General features: G+C 42.2%; 1 protein-coding gene, 1 long non-coding RNA gene and 1 other non-coding gene across 3 annotated transcripts in view; 1 reads left to right on the top strand and 2 right to left on the bottom strand.

Annotated features, from left to right (window-relative positions):
- The window catches only part of CDH13 (cadherin 13), a 793,102-nt gene that overhangs the window by 69,285 nt on the left and 699,990 nt on the right, over positions 1-23,827 (bottom strand). Inside the window, exons 9-10 of the mRNA XM_061594241.1 lie at positions 15,927-16,109; positions 14,865-15,118 (exon numbers count right to left, since the gene is read on the bottom strand). Of these exons, the coding sequence (XP_061450225.1) occupies positions 14,865-15,118; positions 15,927-16,109 (437 nt within the window). The remainder of the gene's footprint in view (positions 1-14,864; positions 15,119-15,926; positions 16,110-23,827) is intronic.
- On the top strand, positions 7,791-11,714 carry LOC133369233 (uncharacterized). Its single transcript, XR_009758842.1, has 2 exons — positions 7,791-8,064; positions 11,424-11,714. It is a non-coding gene; the product is annotated as an uncharacterized LOC133369233 (long non-coding RNA).
- LOC133369473 (5S ribosomal RNA) lies at positions 21,178-21,296 on the bottom strand. Its single transcript, XR_009758903.1, has one exon. It is a non-coding gene; the product is annotated as a 5S ribosomal RNA (ribosomal RNA).

Raw genomic sequence — 23,827 nt, 5'->3', positions numbered from 1 at the left:
TTGCCTTAAAAAAAAAGAAAATGGCTGTTTATTTCATTTTTTATTTTTTTGCTCTCAAGAGGACACTGGATTATGTTTTAGGTATTTCATGTACCACATCTCAAGCTTAGTTTCTTACACTTGTTATTACATGCCGTGCCAAAATGTTTTGGGCTTTTTTATTTATTTATAAACTGGCTTGCGCGCTGCCCCTCGAGGCCTATGGAAAATGAAACACTGTTGCTTGGGAGTTAAGCAAAAAAGAAACAAGGCAAACAGCACACCAACCTGATGAAGACATAAAATTTCTGCTGTCAGTTCTGCTGGAGAAAATTGTGCACCCCCATCTCCTGCTGTACTGAAGACCCACTGGGACCTCGCCTAGTGAGCTACCTTGAAGGGGCCATAGCTCAGTGATACAGCATTTGCTTTGCCTGCAAAAAGTCCCAAGTTCAGTCCCTGGCATCTCCAGGTAGGGCTGAGAGAGACCCCTGCCTGAAATCCTGGAGAGCCGCTGCCAGTCAGTGTAGGTAATACTGAGCTAGATGGACCAAGGACCTGACTCAGTAGAAAGCAACTTCCTGTGTTCCTATGGTTTGCATTTACTCTGCCCTCAGCTCCCTCTGCAGGCACAGATAGAAATGTGTGTGTGTGAAAAACCAGCGCCTGCAGAAGCAGGCCAGCGTGGGGAAACTGTGGCCCTCCAATTCCCATTAGCTCCAACCAGCATGAGTGTGCAACATCAGCGCCAGAAGTAGTGTGATTCCCACTCGGCCATTCTGTGGGACAATGTTGCAGTGATGTCGGACTGCTGATTGCCGCTCCTATTGAAGCGTCAGCAAGGCTTTTTAGTTAAAAGAAAGTCTCCTCACTTCCTTTCAAAATAATCACTTGCTCCCCAAAATTAATAGATTTTGCCCTGCCCCAGAAAATAATACTGTTATTCTATAGGACATAATACATTGGGACAACTACTACTGCCTTTGCCAGGTGCTGTTACTGGTTATTTCAGTTGCCATTCAAGACAAGTCTGCATCATATTTCAGGGTGGTGTAGTGGTTAGAGTGTTGGGATAGGACCAAAGAGACTCATGTTCAAATCTCCACTCAGCCATCAATCCCACTGGTGACGCAGGGCCATTCACTATCACTCAGCTTAGTTTATGTTGCAGGGTTGTTTTGAGTATAACATCTACAGGGGAAGAGAACTCCTCTTATTTATTATTTGATTTATATCCCGCCCTTCCTCCCAGCAGGAGCCCAACTATTAATTTTGGGGAGCTCTTGGATAAAATGTGGAATTTTAAGAAAGAAAGAAAGAAAGAAAGAAAGAAAGAAAGAAAGAAAGAAAGAAAGGTTGGTTTCCAGTGTCAGTCCTACTCAGAGTAGACTCATCAAAATGGACATGACTAACTTAGGTTCATTAATGTTAATGGGTCTGCTCTGAGTAGGACTTAGCTGAATGCAACCCAAACTGTTTACTTGCATTGATGTGACCTTTGACGAACCTTTGCATACTTAAGAACATAAGAAGATACTGGTGGATCAGGCCAGAGGCCAATCTAGTTCAGCATCCTATTCTCAGAGTGGGCAACCAGATGACCTTGAGATGTCCACAAGCAGGACCTGAACACAACAGGATGAAATGCAAACATACTTATTCCCGAAAACAATCTGTGTTGGTACCTGATTGTGTTGGATATGTTATCAAGGTTGGATTTATCACTTCCCCACTCTCTGATTCATACAAGAAAACACCAAAGCCATGGTTTCTCTCAGGTGATGAAGGCAGTCCTGTTTTCTGTTCCCCCTTACACTGGATTTCCATATACTGATCAAGCTTACATTATAGGCACACAATCTGCTGTTGGTTATAAGCTCTGAAGAACTTCAGTTCATGGGTGACTTATGGTCTCTCTGATGCCTAACAAAGTGCATAATTTCACTTACACTCAGAAGCTATTTTATAGAAATTGAACCTCTTATTATAAAGTTAATAGAAAAAACACTGGTTGAACTCCATGAGGTATTTTTCCTATTATTGTAATATTATAGAAGCTATTGGATGAAAAACGAGTGCTCATACATTCCAACAATTTCCTAAGTGAACCGAAGTGCAATTCCAATAGCAAATGCTGCATGAAGTCCTTGAAAAGAAACATGAGGGTTGGTTGGGGGGGGGAGGAGGAATTTTGAAAGGGTGTCTCATTCTACTTGAGTCAGACTTCTCATAAAATGCCCACTCGTTGGGCAATTATAGGGACATAGCCCTGAGAATTGTTCCTAGTCTTATCAAACTATTCTGGACTTCCCTTAGAATTCTCCAGATGTTTGCCTGAACTGGAGTGATAAGAGCAGTAGGAACCAAAGGGTTCTAAGAATGGGTGCATGGAGGGAAGCTGTTCTGTGGGACACCCAGTGGCAGCAGCCACTTTGATAGAGGTGCATAATGTTATGTAAAATTTGTTTACTCCACAAGTGTTGCCTGCATTTGCATCCTTCTGTAAAGTTTGCAGCAACAAAGGGCAAAATATGGTGGGAACCTCTGATGACGGAACCACTGCAGGCGCTTCACTATTTTCTGCTGATTACACAATACTAGTCAGGACAGAGTGAGAAAATGGGAACTCCATCCATCATCATCATGCTCAAACAGAGATGAGCCTGAAGCAGAAAACTGGTGGGCCAACTCTGAGAGCTCGGCAGCCTCTGTGTTGACGTCCCTCTGAGCATTCAGATGCAGGGAAGGCACCTGTATTCTTTGGCAGTTTTGTGCTCCCCTACTTGAATGTTAGAATGTGGCACTTGGGCAATCCAATATCACTGGAAAAACTTAATTCAACTGCTTTTCATAGAGACAATGCCTCTACACTTCTGAGAGCTTTTTGCAGGGACAGCTTATTCTCAAGGCTGGGCTGGGGAACCTGTGGCCATCCAGATGTTATTAGACTCCCACCCCATCACCCCCAGCCAGTATTGCCAATTGACAGGGATGTTGGGAGCTGTATTTGGAGAGTCGTAGTTTCCCTATTCCTGCTCTAAGCCAAATTGTACCCCCCCTTTCTCATTTCCTCTGCCATTACCCTTATTTCTTCATCTTCTTAAGGAAGCTAGAGTGGGGCCACATTCATACCACACATTTATTCCACTGTTATTCCACCTTAAGCAGTCATGGCTTCCCCCTAAAGAATCCTGGGAGCTGTAGTTTGTGAAGGGTGCTGTGATTGGTTAGGAGACCCCTATTCTCCTCACAGAGATACAATTCCCTAAGTGATTTAATCAACCCCTCTTCCAGGGAACTCTGGGAACTGGAGCTCTGTGAGGGGAATAGGGCTCTCCTAACATCTCTTAACACACTTCACAAACTACATCTTTGGGGGAAACCATACCTATTTAAAATGGAATAAATGTACAATGTGAATGTGGCTGGGTTCCCACCTCTTTCCCAATGCAACTTTTCAGATTTGGAGATGCACTTCAAGATTCCCAAGGGGCAGTTTGTGGGTCACCTGCAATCACCAGCTCACAGAGCCTATGGGTGTAACTTATGATGAAACCCTCAGACTACATCAAGAGGGAGAAAGGGCAAGAGAGAGACTACATTCAGACATTATAACATTGCGTTATAATGGTGGTGTTTCTGTCCCAATTTCTAGTGTTCCTTTCACACTTCAGTAAATGTTACATTATAGAACTGTGGTTATATGACCAGTATACCACCATGTTAAGCTAAATTTCATGGTATAACACAACAATGAAGGTCATAGATATGTTGCGACTCCCCCACTCTTTCCACACAGGCGGGAAAGAACTGTATGCCAGTATACTGACCCAAATTTTGTCGGTTTCCTCCCATTATTTTCTAGGTGAATGGGGTTGCAAACAGATTTTTTTCTGGATGCAGTTAACATGGAAATGAGCACTAAACTTCCACTAGATTCCGCTAGATTTCCAGAAGTGGCTTTTACATAGAATGAAAGATCCAATGAAATGCGGAAATTATCAAATAAGGAAACATTGGGGAAATGGAATAAACTACAGTCTGAATACAGAGAGAGAGAGAGAGCATGGAGCTAGGCTATTAACTGAGGCCAGTAAATCTATTATATTTGCTGTCTACAGGAGGAAAAGAAATCTCCTGACTTTAGAGTCTGGAGGCAACCTTTTCAAACTCTGGAAGGCATATTTAGACAATGAATCAGTGCCTGGCTGCACAAAAGCAGACACTCTTGGTTCAAGACTCTCTAGACCTTTCTCATTATTTTTTTTATATATAGCGCTTTTCAAAATGAGATTGCTGAGTAATCCAAAGGCAAGCTCATTGCTCCATGCCTACAATAAAGAGAGTGCAAAATTAATCCCCACACCGTTATGCTGAGGAATGATAGTTCTCGGCTCCCATCACATTTTGACAGAGGGTGCTCAGCTCTGCTTGATGAAGCTGGCATCAGAGTATGAAATACATTTCTAGAATTAGTTTCATGACTCATAGCTTATGCTTTCGCTGCACAGAGAGGGCCAGTGATTGGCAGCATAAACAGGGACAACAAAAGTAAGCTACTTCTTGTTCTGTGCCACTGAATTCTGTTTCATTTCTGCAGTTCTCAGGAGTTGGGAGGTAAAGCCACTTCTCAAACACAATTTCCATGGATCAGTGTCCCCTGTAAACGATTTTAGGAAGACTCCGACTCTTTACATATGTGAATTATATATTGGGATTTCATCTGTTTCCATTTTTCCAGGAAGCTTCTCTTTGAACATCTTCCACATCTCTGAACTGGCAATTACCAGTTGCATTGCATCAAAACTTAGATGCAGCAAGGTCAGGTTGTGCTGGGTTATTAGTTTTGTGCCAGGTTTAGTAGGGCTTTTTAAAAAAAAAGAAAAAAGAAAATGGATAGATATTTGCATGAGATCCTGGTATTTGCAATTTGAGCATAAAATACCAGCATTTATAAACAATTAAGTGAGCAAGATTTACCAAACTAGATTAAAACACCAGCCACTGCAATCTGTGAACAAATTATAAACATAAGAACACTACTAAGCAGATAAAATTTTCAAACTCAATTAGAATTATACAGTTTAAAACTCAGGGCATTATTGTGTTATTTTAATGGGGGTTGCAAATAATTTTGCTGTCACCAGCTTGTCTTGATCCACAAGGGGAAAAGTCACATAAAATAATTGGCTGAACACCCTGCCTGAGACGGTAATAACAGAGTGATTAACTCTTTATGTGAATCTCTGTACAAAGCGCAAAACAACAGTTCATAAACAAGAGTTTTGGCACTGCTGTCTCCACAAGGGCATATGCAGTTTTGTAAAGAGATTCTCTTAATGGATGTTTCCTCTGGTTTTAGAATGACAGTATAGCATTGTTTGTACATTGGTGTACATTTCTGTAAGCTGCTTTAGGGAAAACTGCTCTTGAAAAGTAATCCATGAATTTGCTAAATGAATGTAAATATATATTTGGAAGCGATCTTATGGATCACCTTCTTTAATAAAGATTCCTCAGTCTGAACATCTCATCACTCAGCAGTGCCAAACAGACGATCTACTGGCTTCTTGGGTTGTCTCCAGACCACCAGCCTTCAAATATCATTACTTTTCTCCAGTATATATATATTTGATGAAGTAGACTTTTGTCTATTAAAGCTCAAGTCATGAAGGATGTTGAGGTGCCACATGCTTTCTCTTTTACTGCCATGAACTACTCATTTCTCATCTAGCATTACTCATTTCTCATCTGGCATCTCTTTAAGGATTTATTTAACTTCTAAGTCACTTAGTATCATTCATATCTAACCCTCTATCTAACTGTCTATCTATCTGTGGGGAACCTTAGGCCCAGGGGCCAAATGTGCCCCTACAGGCCTCTCTATCTGGCCCTCAGAACACTCCCCAGACTCTTCCCCTCACTGCCCTGCTTTGAATCCCTAATGCTTTTGCCCAGCAAGAATGTGTTGCAAGTACAACAGCAGAGGGCATTTAGTCAGTAATTTAAGGGATTAATTCTGTTATTGGTCTAGCTGACAGCAGGCTCTGATTGGCCTATCGTTCTAGTCAGTTGGGAGTTAGCTACCAGTGAGGAAGACTGTGGAGATTTGACATCTGGAGGTGTTTTGTTTCTCCTCATATCATATACTGTTATTGTTCCACTGACCCTCAGTAAAGTATAACCGGTTTCCTTCTCTCGCTGGAGTCTCTCTACTTTATTCCAGTCGCTGATAACAGAATGCGTCCTTGAACTCTGCTAATACCTCTTGATTGTCTGGATGGAGAACAGAGCAGAATGAGTGTAGAAACTAGCTTACTGTACAAAGGTGCATTGCCCCACACAATTTTGCCTCTGGCCCTGCTTACCACGGGCATGCAGACCCTGGAAGGATGTCCAGAAGGGAATGTGGCTCTTGGGCTGAAAAAGGTGATTTCACACAGACACACACACACTCTTTTCAGATAATATGTATGCTATTTTAATATAGCTATTTAATCAATTAGACATGCTGCAAAATCATAATCAACCATGGTTCTTCCCCTTTGCTAGAGAAAGATCTGCTCATACCATCTCCCGAGAATGAAAGTTGCAGTAATATATTTACATAAATAATTAAAACTCCAGAAGCACAGTAGGTAATAAAAATATATTGCCACAATAAAATATGAAAGCAGAGAGCATTGCTTTAATTAAAAATTACCACTACAGTGCAGTAAACAACTTATTTATACTTAGTGTGAAGTGTAACTCTTTCAAAGCTTGGACTTGTTGAGCCCATGGTGGAAAGGAATATCTTGAAGGATCTTTCCACACAGACAAATTATTAAAGCTGGTAAATATGTTTAATTAAGATCTACTGTTAATAATGGATTTCTGAGAACAAGGCTCTTCTTTTAATTTCCCATGGTAAAAAAGTTATTAAATTTGGCCTTTAACGTCTCGTTGACTCACACACACACCAGAAAGTCCTGATTAACAGTCCAGAGGTGGAGAAGAGGCACCCAAAATTAAACTCTTAAATCTGGTACAAAACTGACAAGAATCCATGATTAAGAAATCAAATTTCAGAATTGTCATTAGGAACCTATTAATTGTTGGCTTGGTTAACTGTTGGATAATAAATGGTTTGGGGACTTCTAAGAAAAACAGCACAATAAATGGGAAACTTCAGGTTGATGTAACATGATCAAAAACTTGCCTCAACAACAGCAAGATTCTCTATTGGTCTCAGGAATTCCCATGCCATCAGAGTGATCTACCTCGTCAATGGCAAGCTGAGCTGCTTCACACTCTAGCTCACTATCTCAAGGAGCTAGGGGAAGTTTTAAATCATCTTTTGCCAACCTGGTGCCTTCTAGATGTTTTTGACTATAACTCCCATTAACTCCAGCCAGCACAGCTGATAGGAGTTGTCCAAAACATCTGGAGGGCACCAGGTTGATGAAGGATGGTCCAGATTGTCCCACTGGCACTCTCTCATGAACCATACAGATTAGGGTTGCCAGGTTCATGACCTGATCCTGATCCTGTATCTTTAGGAGAAGAGAAAGTGCAGGTGTTCTTGCAACCCTGTAATGAGACAAACTACAAGGTGGAATTCTCCCTTCCCCCTGCACAACTTTTAAAGATACAGAAGACCTCTTGGTTGCCAGGCCCAGCCTCCAAAAGGTCTTCTGTCTCTTTAAAAGTTGTGCAGGGGGAAGGGAGAATTCCACCTTGTGGTTTTTCCCATTACAGGGTTGCAAGAACACCTGCACTTGGCTGACTTTCTCTTCTCCTAAAGATACAGGATCAGTATCAGGCCATGAACGTGGCAACCCTAGTACAGATTAATCCTTCCCTTCAAAACAGCAGCTGTCTTAGTATAGCCATTCACCCAATGAATTGGCCGCAGTGCTATTGTGAAAAGGGTTCAGCTGCCACCATACTAGCTTCACTGCAGCCAAACAATAGCTCACAGCCCTTATATCACAGCAGAACGGCAACAGTGCTGTATATGATGATGACAGGACAGAATGGAAGACAATGCCTTTCTACAGTCGTAAACATGGGCCATGGTGGCAGGTCTGGTGCTGATGGGAGGTGAGTCCAACTAGATTTGGAAAGCACCACGTTCTTCACTCCTGTTTTACATCCAGTGAATTCAATCCTCAAGCTAGCAATACAATGTAAAAAAGGACAATGACCATAAAAATCCAGATACTTGTAGGAATATTTAAAAAACCAGGGACAATTTTTCCTTCCAAACTAGGAAGAATGTAATTTTAGTCTCACTCAGGCAAATGTGTTGAAGATACCAGCTTGGCTTTGGATGAGGATGTATTCATCCTACGTTGTGAAGCAAAAATCTACCCTCAGTGCAATTTTCATTGTGTGATTTACACATAAGTAGACCTATAGGGTAGTCTTTCTAAGACATTGTCACAAATTGTCAGGCATACAATGTCGCCAATTTTCAGCCAGTTACCACTTAGCATTTTCCTTCTGGAAACAAAAAACCACCTGCAGCATAATGTCCTAGAAATGCTTTGGGGTATATATTACCCTAAGCAATGTTAGTGGATTGGGGTAGTAAATATACCCCATCATATTTTTTTTCATAGAAAATTGGTCAGGGACAGGGCAACAAAGACCACTATAGTCAAATGCACAGACATATTCTGCTTCCTCTGAATAATTATTTTCTGGCTCTGGGTGTTTGGGTATTTTCAAGCACACTCCTTCTGGCACCACAGACACAAATGCTATTCAAGATCAGCCCACCATACGTTGGAAATCTCATTGGGGCAGAAAATACACCCCAAAAGCCATTAATGTGATTTTTCTCCCTTGACATTGGATGAAGGTTTTAAAAGTGTTTGAGTACACTCTATTCTTGAGTTGCATGAAGCAGGCTAGCTTACATTGTACAGAGCAGGCTAGCTTATGCTGCTCATTACCAGAAGCCTGAAGGGTCTCCTAGTTATTCGAAAAGCAGCCTGAAAATACTCCCCTTGCAATAAATAGCCTTGTAGCTTAGCAATAACACTTTCCAGGAGCACCCTTAGCCACAACAGCAATATATGTATACAAGCACATGTTTTCATTGGGCCTCTGTTGACAAGAAACATCATACAGACAACTGCAGATTTTGAAATTGTTGCAGTCACTTGTGAAAAACTAGTCCAACGTCAGCTCAAGGCATTGCAAGACATAACAGAGGGCTGGACCAACTCAGCCCGTGTGATTTTTTTTTTAAGAATCTGGTTGCCACAAGTTCAAATGGTCATGGCAATGTGATAATCAAACCCATAAGTAGGGGCTCAGTATGTTCACAATTGAGTGGTTAGTCTTGCACAATAAGTATGGACGAATCTGTCAGTTTTGGTGTCTTCCACGTACTTATTTTCCCAGACTTACCTCATTTTCATGTCTGTCTGCAAACTCCCCCCCAAAAGGCAATTTGTACACATTTTTTCTGAGTATTTCTTCTAATATACAAGCTTTTGCAAGTAATATCCCTTAATATAATGTATTTCCGTACATTATATTCACTAGTATGCACCTTTTGTGCAATTTTTACCATGATATATACATTTTTGTACTTTTTTTTTTAATTGGAGAACTGCTCTGCAATATTTGGAGTAGTGCAAATTTAGAAGGACAGCTGTGTTTTGGTTGAGATATTGGTCTGGGAAGTGAATTAGTTACATCCACATTTAAATGTGAACTGAATGAATTTCTCCCCTAGCCATCTCTGTTCCACAATAATTGGAAGATCAGCCTTCTTTGGCCAAGTTACTTCTTTTGGCTAGGCATCTAAACTGTTCTTACCTTTGTCACAGTTACGTGTCTGACAGATTTTATTTATCGCACAATAGTCTGTTGTATCCTGGTTTCATTCATTCATTCATTCAGTGTGTGTGTGTGTGTGGTTTTCATACATTGGTGTAGATGCGTAGCCTTTCATTATAGCCCAAACAGTGCACAAAACAAATTAATCTGAATCCATATGAACATATAGAGTTCAGTGGAGGTTGGTTAATTAGGGTGAATTGAACACTGCCCCTTCAACCTCGATCTACTGTTATCCAGCCTCTATCTGCCTGCCTCATAATCAGCCCAGGGGGTGGCCCTAGCTGTTAGCTTCCTACTCCAGGTTCTTGGGGAGAAATCTTTCCCAGCACCTGATACCTGATCCTGTCCTGAGAGAGCCAGTGTGATGTAGTGGTTGGAATGGTAGACTAGGATCTGGGAGATGAGGGTTCAAATGCCTGTTCAGCCATGAATCTCACTGGGTGATCTTGGGCCAGTCACTGTCTTTCAGGGTAACCTACCTCACAGAGTTTTTGTGAGGATGAAATGGAGAGAGGGAAGAACCTAGTGCACCACCTTGAGCTCCTTGGAGGAAAGGCAGAATATAAAGGCAGAAATAAAATCAATAAACGGAGGGTGCAAAGGTGGTGCTCTTCCATTGAGCTGCAGTGCATCTCCCAATTAATTAAAGGGGAGTTTAGCTAGGGAGGGGGGAGAAATTTGATCCAGGTTGCATTAAAAGGCAAATCTCCCTAATCAGCCCTTTCCAAAACAACACATGAACCAAAACACAGCCATCGCTCGAAATTCCAAATTTTGAAATGCAGTTCTCAAGACAAGTAACATGTACAAAAATGCATACACCAGGGAAAAGTGTACATGAAAAGCGACATACAAAAATTTCACTATGTCAGGGGGGATTGCTTTGTGAAAATGCTTATATTAGGAGAAACGTGCCTTAAAATGCAGGTAAATTTTCATGAGAAGTTTTAAAAAATTAAAAAGAAATGCAAACTGATGTGGAGTCTTAGTGAACTGAATCCCGGTATGAACCCACCCGTTCACTGCGTTCAACATCTAAGGCCCTCCTCTGAGCTCCGACTCACAGAGAAGCTCGGAGGGCTGTAACAAGATCTAGGGCCTTTTCGGTGGTTGCCCCCGAATTATGGAACAGTCTCCCCGATGAGGTGCGCCTGGCACCTACACTTTTTTCTTTTCGGCGCCAGGTTAAAACCTTTTTATTCTCCCAGGCATTTTAATCTATCTTTTAGCTTTTAATGTATAGCAGGTTGTTGAACTGTTCAATATGTATGTTTTTACTGTTTCGTGATTTTGTTGTTCTATTGTATTTTATCCATGCTGTGCACCGCCCTGAGAGCCTTCGGGCTGTGGGCGGTATATAAATCGAATGAAATAAATAAATACATAAATAAATTTAAGATCAGATTTGTCCACGCCTAAGTATAACACTCTGATCTTGCACAGCCTTAAGCAATTCACAGTGACTTCAGCCTCCTCTCTCTTCCTGCTGGTTCCTTCTTGCTTCCAAATCCTTCTCTGTGAACATCCTTGTTCATGTGGAATCTTTGTCTTACCTCCAAATTCATGACTTTGCTTTTCATATTGTTATTGTTGCTCTTTTCTAGATGTTCAGCCTGAGGAAAGAAAACCTCTCCCCAAACTTGGCAGTGCAAGCTATGGTCTAAGTGATGCCGTGAGCTCTGGGAGCATTTTCTTTTGGCTTCTGCGCCATTGTTATTCAAGATTGCTAACTCCTCTGCAGGAGATTGCGACTCACGCTACACGGCCAAGGGGATTTCTGCCGTTCTGTCTGGCTAGGTTATGCTATTTGCAAAGCAAACGAGCGCCCCTGACGAGCCACTAATACCAGCTGCAATTTGCATTTGAAACATAATCATTAAAAAAAATTGGCAAAATCATTTGGCCTGGTTTTGTGGGGAGGATAAAAGGGAGGGGGAACTGGTATTCACGGCAGATTGAGGATAATAACAGCCCACAGACTGTTTTACATCTCTCCCTCCTTCTCTCGAGACTCCATCCCTTCCAGTGTGAAAGATCAAACACTGCAAATAATTAATGAGCCCTTTCTCATCAAAATCACTCCCTTGAAAATAGTTACACCTGTCAATAACTTCTGCACCATATTTGCTAATCAAAAGGCCAACTCCATCAGTGAATGCAGAATGTCTTCAATACAAGCTAGGCTTTAAGCAATGCACCTGGGTGCTTGCTTGCTTGCTTGCTTGGGGTGGGGTCATATATTGATGTTTCTGGCACATAATAGAAATTCCACTGCACTTGTCCATCCATCACCAGCCATCCTCAAGAACAGCAAACGACACCAGGAATCCCTGGAGCAAAGTCTACTACAAAATGAAGTGCGTAAACCTGAATTTTAATAAATACATTTCTAAAAAATCAACAGGGGGAAATGACACCTGTTAAGGGCAGCACTCATAGTTATTCCTGACACAGGTGCATGAAATATTCATACTTAGTTTTAACTAGGTGTTTTAACGATGTGAGGAACTGAACTATCTAAATATGTATCCTCACTTGACTCACCTAACATTATGATTTGAAACACTCATATCTGCTTAAACTCTCATTTGCACTGTTTCATCTTCTGCTGCACTGAGGCCCAATCCACCGAAATAACTAACACTCATTTTTTGACACCATGAGTGTAATGATCAGCAGAAATTCTCCAATTTTAGCCAATTCTCAGCTAAAAATGACTTGCGAAGTTTGACCGCTCTTTGGGTACTGGGCAATCTCAGACTCAAATGTCTGCATGAACTTGGGAATGCAGAGCTTCACCTTCCATCTGCTGATCTCCTGAGAAACTCAGGACATATAGCGTGAGAGAGAAATTTGATTCAGTTCACATTGTCATGTGAAGCTTCCTAATGTGCACTTTCTGAAACAGTACGTGAACTGAAATGGAGACATCCTTCAAAATCTGTTCTTCTCGGAATTTTGTGATGTAGTAGTTCTCCAACAGAATAATGTGTACTCAAAGTAGAGATAGAAAGATATGTCGATTTCAGTTCTCTCAGTTACTCATTTTTCTAATCTTAATTTAGTTCTCCACATTTCTGCAAACAATGTAAAAGTACTGCCTTCAAGTCAATTCCGACTTATAGTGACCCTATGAATAGGGTTTTCATGTAAGCGGTATTCAGAGGAGGTTTACCATTGCCTTCCTCTGAGGCTGAGAGGCAGTGACTGGCCCAATGTCACCCAGTGAGCTTCATGGCTGTGTAGGGAATTGAACCCTGGTCTCCCAGGTCGTAGTCCAGCACCTTAACCACTACACCACACATTTCTGCAGCAATTTGTAAAAACATTTTTTATAAAATTCTCTTGAGAATTCTCCAGCATTTTAGTGTGATATTCTCCTGACCACATTTTTGTAGGCAGTTTTGATCAACACAGACATTTTTGCAAGCCATTTCTCATCATATAACATTTCCCATGTTATTTTCACTCATATATTCATTTTATGCACACTTTCCCCTAATATATGCATTTTTGTAAATATTGGTTGGTTGGCGACTTGCATCAGAAAATTCTAATAAGTGCGAATTTCAAAAGATGTCTTTGTTTTGGTTCTCCTATTGTTTCAGAAAGTACAAATTTGATAGATTTGGCTTGAAATGCAAACTGAATTGAAATTCTCACCCATCCCTAACACACATTCCTATATTGGGAGAAAGTGTGCATAAAGCTGCATTTATTAGTGAAAATAACATACAAAAATACAATGTCAGGAAACATTTCTTGCAAAAAATGTGTATATTAAGCAAAACAGCATACACAATGTCACCAGTCATACTTACAAAATGCTAGTCATTCTTAGTTTTTCTTTTATTATTACATTTATATCCCACTTTTCCTCTAAGGAGTTCAAGGAGGAGTACAAACACGGCTCTCCTCCTTCTCCATTTTTATCTTCACAACAACCCAGTGAGGTAAGGTAGGCTGTGAGACAGTGACTGGCCCAAGGTAACCTAGTGATCTAAACAAGGATTTGAACCCTGTTCTTCCGGGTCCCAGTTTGACACTTTAACCACAACACCACACTAACTGTCTTACTTAGAGCAGACTCATTGAAATTCATGGACATGGTTAACATAGCTCCATTAATTTCAACAAGCCTACTCAGAGTAAAACGTAGTTCACTACAATTCACTATTACAATAACTTATGATGATACATCACTATTATGACTAATGTGCGCTAAATGATGATGAAGCTTTGTTCTCTTTAAAAAACAACAGCACACAGAACCTGATGCAGAAATGTAGTATACTGAGCAAGAGAGGAATAATGAGGGGGAAAGAGAAACCAAAATTGACAGATGAAAGCATCCATTTTTAGCTTGATAGCAAGATAGCGAAGACCCCCTTACAGAGGGTTGCTCCTACATATCTCCCAAGGACATAAAGTTTCATCATAAGGTTGGGCTTTCTGTTGCATTTGCATAACACAGAAATGATGTCTGCTCCATGTCTGCTCAGGAATTCCAGGCACGCTGAACAGAAGAAAATATCCTTACATGTAAATATGAAAACCAAAGGTGGGATTCAATGCTAGTCCTACTCAGAGTAGACCCATTAAAGTTAAAAGACATGACTAAGGCTGCAATCCAATACATTCTTAACTGGGATAAAGTCCCATTGAACTCAATGGAGCTTACTTCTGAGTAGACATGTATTGATTGAAGCCTAACTTAGGTTCATTAATTTCAGTGGAATTGAAAACCAAAATAGAAATCCAGATTTTTGAATAGAACTTTTCAATGTTACATTTTGTCAGTTTTCAGTCTTTAGTTTCCAAGTCTTTGCCAATGCTCAAATCAGGATATGTGCCAGGACATGCACTCCATCTATCAATCAGTCAGTCAATCCAATATAAAAGCCATATAGTTGTGTGCATTTAAAAAAAAAATTGCACCCCCTGTTCTGAAATGTTTGTGGATGCATTTAATCTTTAAAAAACAACAACACCAAGTTTATGAGAAATGACTAGTAGCAACTGAGAGTCAAGATTATTCTATTTACCTTATAGTCTGGTGTTGCAAGGTATCAGGATCTGTGGCATTGACTGTTAACACAACACTGCCAATGGGGATATTTTCTTGTTTGGTGACAGTCATTGGGTCTGGGTGGAAAACGGGGGCTTCATTGACATCCAGAACTGTGATCTGAACGGTTGCTGTGGAACTGGTGTCATATGCTATGTCTGGAACCAACGGATCTTCATTTTCTACTTTGATCAGGAGTGTGTGGAAAGCAGAAATCTCATAGTCCAAAGGCTGAAAGATAAAGAGTATACATCATTGCCTGTGTTGACATGCTTTGATGCTTGTGGTCCAAGTTCCTTGAGACCAAGAAATTTACTTATAGCTCCCGCCTCCTGGATGTTTCTGATTGATCCTCTGTTAAGTCAAAGAAACCCAGAAGACATACCAGTTTGCTTATTTAATTTTAGAGAAGGGGTAGGCAGCTTGCAGGTAAGGGCCAAATGTGGCCCACAGCCAATCACCAATTGATCTACCATCCTCCTATTTCATGCTGTTTTAATTTAAAAAAATCCAGGCCACATTCTTCAAGAAGGAAGGGCAGCTGCCAGAATAACACAGCCTAAATTCCCCACATTTCTCAAAACAATCATACACTCCCCTCAAAAGAGTGTTGGGTATGTCATGGCTACTTTGGCAAGCAGCATAGAAATGACAAATACTGACAAATGGCAGGGTACATTTTACACCCCGAGGGCCACATTCTCTTCTGGGCAACCTTCTGAGGGCCACATGCCAGTGGTAAGTGGACCCAGAAGCAAAATTGAGCAGATCAATTAATATAAATTTTACCTTTGTGCACCCCCTCTTGATCCTCAAAAACACCACTCAGGATGCAAAGTAAGACCATTCAGGGATATGGCCTGAGAAGAGTTCTGAGGGCCCCCAAAAAAAGTCTGGATGGCTACATTTGGCTCCCAGGCCTGAAGTTCCCCACACCTGAAAATAGCAACTCTGAAAATCTAGGGCATTGCTGACAAGGTGCAACCTAAGACTTTATGCCCATGCTAAGAGAGGAGCAGTTAATCTCTCCGTCACTCACCTTTACAACCAATAGCATCCCTTCGTTGTTTTTGGGATTGGTGCAGATTTCAAAGCTCTGCCCTGGGTTGCCATTGATGATGGTATAAACTGCTCGCCATGCTCCTGTTTCAGGGTCATCCTGATCTTTCACCGTTAAATTGACGATCACGCCCGTGCTGCCTTCCTTCACCGTGGCTTGGAACTCAAAATTAATAAAGCAGTAAATATTACTACCTCTCCACAACAAATTTGTTTAAGTTGTTATTAATTATTTGCTGCAAACGCCCCCCCCTCCACACACGAAATGTAATCCTGGATTGAAACTGAAATTTTACAGGCCATAAATAATCCATTCGTAGAGCGTAAAGTACAGGAAACTGTATTACTGTTTCACTACCTGGTTCTTGAAAGATTTCAGATAAAGAACAACATGATTGTTGAAACAGGCTTTGAAAACTCTCCAGAAAGGAGTAAAAAGAAAGAAAGAAAAAGTATTATTGTGTTAACTCCCATTAATATAAAGATATTCGATATTCAATACATAAAGGTGCTTCAGAATGCAACTGTTAAGAAAGGAAATGCATTCAGAATGTATAATGCTTTTAAGAGCAGGGTACTTTAAAGGTGATTTGCACACATTCTGGCTATTTTCCCTCTCTACTTGAACCATACTATTTCAGTGTTGTTTCTGGTCTGTGCGGATGATGGTGTTCTTTGTAATAAAATAACTGGACATCATCCCAAAGCTTATTCCTCAAGCTGTCAAGGTCTCTTTACGTTATCTTTCCATCCCAAAGATTCCACAGAGCTGAAGGAAACCTTTATGGGTGGCTGTAACCATCTACAGGCTAGCTAGGAAGACTTTCACATACCCCCAATCAACCTTAAAGCAGCCCAGCATGGAGTTGGTTTGACCTGGTTTTATGCAATGCCAATTCCTTATGGACAAATAACCAAGGCACACAGAGAATTTAAACTCACAGCAAGCAGATGGTGAAGTCCTAAATTTTAATTAAGCTTTCTCAGCTACTAGCCATGAAGTCTACATTCTCTCTCCACTGTTGGAGGCATTAATGCCTTTGAGTTGCTGAGAATCATCTGTAGGGAAAGTGCTGTTGCACTCAGGTCCTACTTGCGGGTTTCCCATAAGCATCTGATTGGCCACTGTCAGAGCAGGATGCTGGACTAGATGGGCCCTTAGGCTGATCCAGACGGGCACTTCTCATGTTCTAGCTCACCAATGCCAACTACCCAAATATTTTGCTGCATTCTTACTTGAGTGGGTAAAAACATGAACTGCGCCTCCACCCTAGGCCCAACCTTAAAATATCAGTCCTTTCAGCAACGTGGTGTGTCTTCCTCCGGGGTGGAAACAGTGGAGAAAAAGAAAGTTGATACAGGTTTGCTGCTTGTGTTAGAAAACGGTTATGTCTCGAACAAAGCAATGCATCAGAAAAACTGCTGGTTATTTTGAAAGCAGCAGAGAAGTATTTAGAAGCAGAGCAAGTTTGCTTGAGATGTCCTGAGACATAACGTGTTTGTCTTTGAGGTGCTGATGTAGAATACACAACTGAATTTGAAACAGCGTATCTTGTTTGGAGTAAAAAAGATGGAAAGTAAGATTAAATTTGTTGAAGAGCATTTGAGGTCACATGGGGATGTTGAAAAAAATGCTCCTGATGTCCTATTACTGTGACATGAACAAATGCTGGGCGCTGACACCCAGGACTCTGAGTCCGAGGTCCGAGTTTGAGTTTACCGACTTCACCCTGCCCAGCTAGACTCGGATGCCGCCCGAAGCGGGAGGAGACGTGGGCGGCAACAGCGGAGGAGGAGGAGGAAGTTCTGTGCAAGGCACCCCTGGAGGCCCCAGAGGGGCAGTGGGGTTGCCATCTATCGTCTCGCTGGGGCAGCTGGATGCCCAAGAAAATCAGGACATTCCCCTCCCAACAACAAACATGAAACTATAGACCTGGTTGCAAATGCAATTCAGCTGGCTTTGAGGAGATTGGAATTTAACACAGAAAATGCAGTTACTTGTACCACAGATAAAGCCACCATTAAGAGCTACTGTATGTATTGTTATTTAACTTTTGCTGATTGTATTTGGTATTGTTTTATTCATGCATTTTTATATTGTATTTTATATTTGTGCTTTTTGTAAGCCGCCTTGAGGGCCTTTGGCCGAAAGGCGGAGTATAAAACAACAACAACAACAACAACAACATAGCTCAGATCTAAAAGCTAGGGAATGACCTGTTCCCATGGCATGGGTGGAAGGCAAAGGAATATAGGAAAGTGTCCTGTGCCTGATGACAATAGTTATCCATTTAGTCTAGTACTGCCTGCCCTGATCGGCAGCGGCTCTTCAGGATTTCAGAGTGAGGCTGTTCTCATCATTTGCTATTTGATCCTTTTTTAAACTGGAGAGATGAGAAATTGAACCAGGGTCTTCTGCATGCAAAGCATGCACTCTACTACTGAACTATCGTCTCTCCCCAACAGACTGTGCCTGTAATGGCTGCCCATAGATACAGACAACTGAGGCAACCACCTCATTGCCTGGTCATTCCAGCTGGCCTGACTTAACGCAATTTAATGTTCTCTCTTATCCATCTCTTTGGGCTCATCATGGTTCCCTGGAGCTCAGATCACAGGAAATATTGGAAGCTGCGTTTATCATGTCAGACTATTTGCACATGTAGCCTAGTATTGTCTGACTGGCAGTGCCTCACTAGGGCCTCAGACAAAGTACTTTCATATCGCCTGCTGTGTGATACCTTTTTTTTCAACTGGAGATGTCAGGGATTGAACCTTGGACCGTCTGCGTGTGATGCATGTGCTATAATACTGAACTGCTGTCCCTTCCTCTATCCTGAATGGAATATAGAGCATTTCCCATCATCAGAATGAAATGAGGCCCTGTGCATTTAGAGCATCATATGTGCATGGAAACTGGTGCTGTGCTGAACATTTCTCATGCTTCCCCCCCCCAACCATTTCCCATGAGAAAATAAATTTCACTGGGAAATTATCAAAGGGGAGATAAAATGTCTATGAAATTCTCATGGATACAGGATTTTTGATGTACTTACCTTTTGAGGATGTTTGTGAGTGTCCTTTCTTTCCATAAATCATCTCATGTGTTGTCTCCACTTTGCAGCCTCCCTGGATTCCTGCTCTTCAATTAAAGCCCAGGGGAACACATCAGGAGGCAACTCTTCCCATTGGGCTTTTTCAGATCAGGAAGTGCGGGCAGCCAGGGAGGCTGCAGAATGCTGGAGAAAAGTTTAGTGGGAAAGAAAGGACATACACCACCCTGAACCACATTGGAACAAGGAGAAATGATCTCAAAACTGACCTGGAGATGAGGCAGAACAACGTAAGCTTTCTTTCGCAAAGGAAAACATTTGAAAAACTAGAGAACAGATTTCAGCATAGCACTATATATAACTGAATAATGATCACTCAATCATTGTTTCAGTCTTAATCAGATTATATTAAGCCTCTGTGCGTTCCTGTATGCAAGAGAAGAACGCTTCCATTAAAGCCGAAGGGAAGATGTTACAAGGTCACTCCTCCCACAGGGCTATTACGGACCAGGAAGTGTGGGCAGCAGGGAAGGCTGCAGAGTGCTGCAGAAATGTTTACTGTGAAGGAAAACATATGTACCACTCTTGACCACTTTGCAGTGAAAAAGTAATTTTAAAACCATGCACCTAGAAATAAAGTAATTTTCCAATACCCTGAGAATGAGGCCAAAAAATGGAAGCCTATTTCATAGAAGGGGAAAAAACTTTTGAGAAACTAGAGGACAGATTTCTGCACATAGCATAATAGAATCACCCACGTGGGAGCATTAGATCATACATCACCAGCACTCGATATAACATGAGCATAACATCCCCATTCCATCAAAGTTGGAAAAAAGTAGTTAGTCTGGGAGAAGTTGTGCTGGTAGTCAAACCTCCAATGACTGTTAGATATGATTAGATTATGCATTAATTGGCTTTGTTCTTTAATATCTACACATCCCTGAAGCACCACAATCAATTGAGAACAAAATAGATGAGTCCAGATGTGTATTTAAGCTGTTGCCATCAGCATCCATCTAAAAACCATCACTTAGAAGCAGAGCACCTTGGGCCAAATACCCAGTTGGCTTAAACTGGGTCAGCAGATTTGTACTTGTTCACATGCCAGCTAAGATACTCTTCCTGGCATGTTTAACCTCCTTAAAAGATTGGAAGCAACTGGCTGCAAGCAGAAAGTTAAATTCTGAAGTGCAATTTAACATGGATGTAAGTGTCCAGATCTGCATCTTGAGAACATGGGTGAAACAGACCTGTACTGAGATAGGCATATGCCAAAATTGCCACAATGTTTACTCCATTTGTATTCCACTTCGCTCCACTTGTTCCACTCCTTGGACAAATGCCAAGGACAATTGTGTCACACAAATGACACACCTCAGCCTGCATGGTTCAGATCAAGAAGAGCCCCGATGGATCGTACTAAAGGCCCATCTAGTCCAGCATCCTGTTCTCACAGCGGCCAACCAGGTGGCCTCTGGGAAGCCCACAAATAGGACCTGAGTGCAACAGTACTCTCCTCACTTGTATTCCCAGCAATTGTTATTCAGAGGTATAATGTCCGGCAGTGAAGGCAGAACATATCCTGACATGGCTAGTAGCCACTGATAGCCTTATCCTTCATGGATTTGTCTAACCCAGGTGATACTGCATTAATACTGCATTTTACATTGCAATATATTATACAGTAGGGCCCCACTCATACAGCGGGTTATGTTCCAGACCCCCGCTGTAAAGCGAAAACCACTGTAAAGCGGATCCCATTGACTTACATTGACCCAAATGGCGTCCGGCGGCAAAAAAACGCCGTAAAAGCGGAACAAGCGCTGTAAAGCGGGGCCTTTCTACAATTCACAACCGCTGTATTAGCGGAATGCTGTAAAGCGAAGCGCTGTAAAGTGGGGCCCTACTGTACCATAATATAATATACTTTATGTATATTACAGTGTAATATACTTTACATTGGAGAGCCAGTGCAGTGTAGTGGTTAGATTGTTGGATTACAACCTGGGAGACCAGGGTTCAAATACTTTACATTTTACTGTTTGTTGTTATATGCCTTCATGTTGATTACGACTTATGTAGACCCTATTAATATTTTTATATATATATATATATATTTCAAAGGATTATCATAGTATGAGGTATTCAGAGGTGGTTTACCATTGTCTTCCTCCAAGCCTACGGCACCCAGTATTCCCAGGCAGTCTCCCACCCAAGTACTAACTAGGCCTGACCCTGCTTAGCTACCGAGATCAGATGAGATTGGGCGTGTTCAGGGTAGTATGGCCGTAGCACATTATACTGTAATACTGTTTTAATACTGTATTTTATATTGTTGTGTCCCATCCTGGACCTAATGGTGAAAAATGGAAATGGACTGCCTTCAGTCGATCCTGACTTATGGCTACCCTATGAATAGGGACTTCATGGTAAGCGGTGTTCAGAGGGGGTTTACCATTGCCTCCCTCTGAGGCTAGTCCTCTCCAGCTGGCTAGGGCCTGCTCAGCTTGCCACAGCTGCACAAGCCAGCCCCTTCCTTGTCTGCAACTGTCAGCTGGGGGGCAACTGGGCTCCTTGGGACTCTGCAGCTTGCCCACGGCTGCACAGGTGGCAGGGCACGTAACCCCTGAGTCACTCCCTGTGGAGGTGATCTTTAGCTGGCCCTTGACACCCAGGAGACACGAGCAGGGATTTGAACTCACAGACCCTGGACTCCCAGCCAGGCTCTCCTCCCCATGGTGTTAATAAATATAACAACAACAACAACCGCCCTGGTCTCCTACTGGGAGAAAGGGCGGGATATAAATCTAATATATAAATAATAAACAAACAAACCCTTTAAAGCCATCCAAATTGATGCCTATCAATACAGTTTGTAGGAGCAAATTCCATAGTTTGGTCCCATTCAGTCGCAATTTCGTGTTTTTGCTTGATAAAAAGGGAGATCTGATCACAGGTCTCCTATCGTCACAGTCAGTTTGCCTCTAAATTTAATGTGCCACTGCTCATTTCAGTCACTGTGGAGTGCTATAGCAAATATGCCAGGGAAGTTGTACCACGCAGCTGTTCCGCCCTGTGCTGAACTCTGCATGGATCCTCTCAGTCAGTTCAAAACCCAGACTCTTCGAAAATGACCTTCTCAATCATCCGTGCACACAAAACCTTCTTGCAACAGGGGATGGCCGCTTTATATCCTGTACAAATATTGGGCAAAATTAAATATTTGGTAGGGGAGTTGAGAACTAGCCCCTGAGGCTCTTCTAAAGGTACTAATTTCTGCCACAGGCTCTGATGCCAATGCAGCTTGAATGACAGAGCCCCAGAGAGCAGCAAATGTAACGCAAGAGAAAGCACGGCCTGGATTGATGAGAGCCAAACCCAACGAGTCATTAGGATTCCACCCACCGAGAGCACCAGTTGAGAATAACCAAATTAAAAGTGCAAGTCACTTTGCATCAATCTGGGAATCGTTCCTTGGCTGAAGATGTTTGGCGCATCCTATGGCTGTGTTTGTTTTCCCCCCGTAGAGCTCGCAGATGATGGAAAATGACAAGAGAGGCACCAGCTCCAGAACAGGACAGCTACAATGCCCAGAAATGCTGTTTCCTCCATTTTTGGCAACCCATATATTAGGTTTGGACCCCAGGAAAGAAAAGAAACATGTGCTTGAAACTGGATCATAGGGTGCACAATGGGGAACACAGAAAGGTGGCTTATGTGGAGTCAGACCATTGGTCCATCTTGCTCACTGCACTGACTGGCAGCGACAAGGTTTCAGACAGGGTGCCTTTCCCGGCCCTGCCTGGAGATGCCGGGGATTGAGCCTGGAACGTTCTGCATGCAAAGCAGGTGCTCTGCCACTGAGCTACGACCCTTCACAGGGTAGGATGCCGTGTCAAGTAGTGTGAGTTTTACTATTACCATCTGCTTCAGCTTATTGACTTTTTGGGGGGGAGGGAAGGGAGGAATAAACTAATTTAATGTTACATTAAATGAGCTCCATTAAATGAGCTATTAAATATGTTGTCCCCCAAATGTCAATAGAACATTTTTTTTGCGGAGGGGTTGTATGTTTCAAGAAAAAGGGCAGTTGTGTGTGTTATCAAACTCTGGGTTTTATTCTGAACTTTCAAGGAGCCATTTTGGGAATAGGTCTCAGCACCTTGGACCACACCTTAACAGTTAGGAATAAAACCTGGAGGGAATTCACTGCCCCACTGACATCGGAGCCACCAGTCTCCACTGTGTGAGTAGCCAGGCAAAAGAACTGGAGGAAAGTGTGAGCAAGGCCAGTGAGAGGTGGCCTGGAAAGAGTCCCAAGGGCCAGACAGAGAAGTCTGGAGAGCCACATTTGGCCTCTGGGCCTGAGCTTTCCCTCTCCAGTTATCTGGGTTTTGTTTCAAGTCTGTGTTCTGGGCTTGACAGAGGGTCATATGTCTCTTCATCTCTTAAATACCGTAAAGACTTGGGAGAGACCACACAGGCCAGGGGCGGTTCATGCTTTGAGGGCTCTGAGCACAGCACCTTCTGTTGGAGGCTGCCGTTTTAACTTTTCACAGTTTCCCAGAGCAACATTAGGGACCTTGACAGAAGTGAAAATGGCTGCCTGTCCCAGCTGCTGCCACAGAGGGAAAGAGAGGGAGTCATCGACGAACAACTGCTCTTGTATCTATGCAAGCATCAAAAGGAGAAAGAGGGAAGGGCTGGCCCAAGGCATTTTGCTGCCTCAGGTGAAGGACAAGATAGTGCCCGCCCATTCCTCATACAGAATTCAACTGGACCGGGATTTGGATTTTACTTCAACATCAGGAATTGTAGTCCCCAA

The sequence above is a fragment of the Rhineura floridana genome, chromosome 13, assembly GCF_030035675.1.
Source record: "Rhineura floridana isolate rRhiFlo1 chromosome 13, rRhiFlo1.hap2, whole genome shotgun sequence".
NCBI classification, from domain to species: domain Eukaryota; kingdom Metazoa; phylum Chordata; class Lepidosauria; order Squamata; family Rhineuridae; genus Rhineura; species Rhineura floridana.
This window is presented reverse-complemented; position numbering and strand designations above follow the sequence as displayed.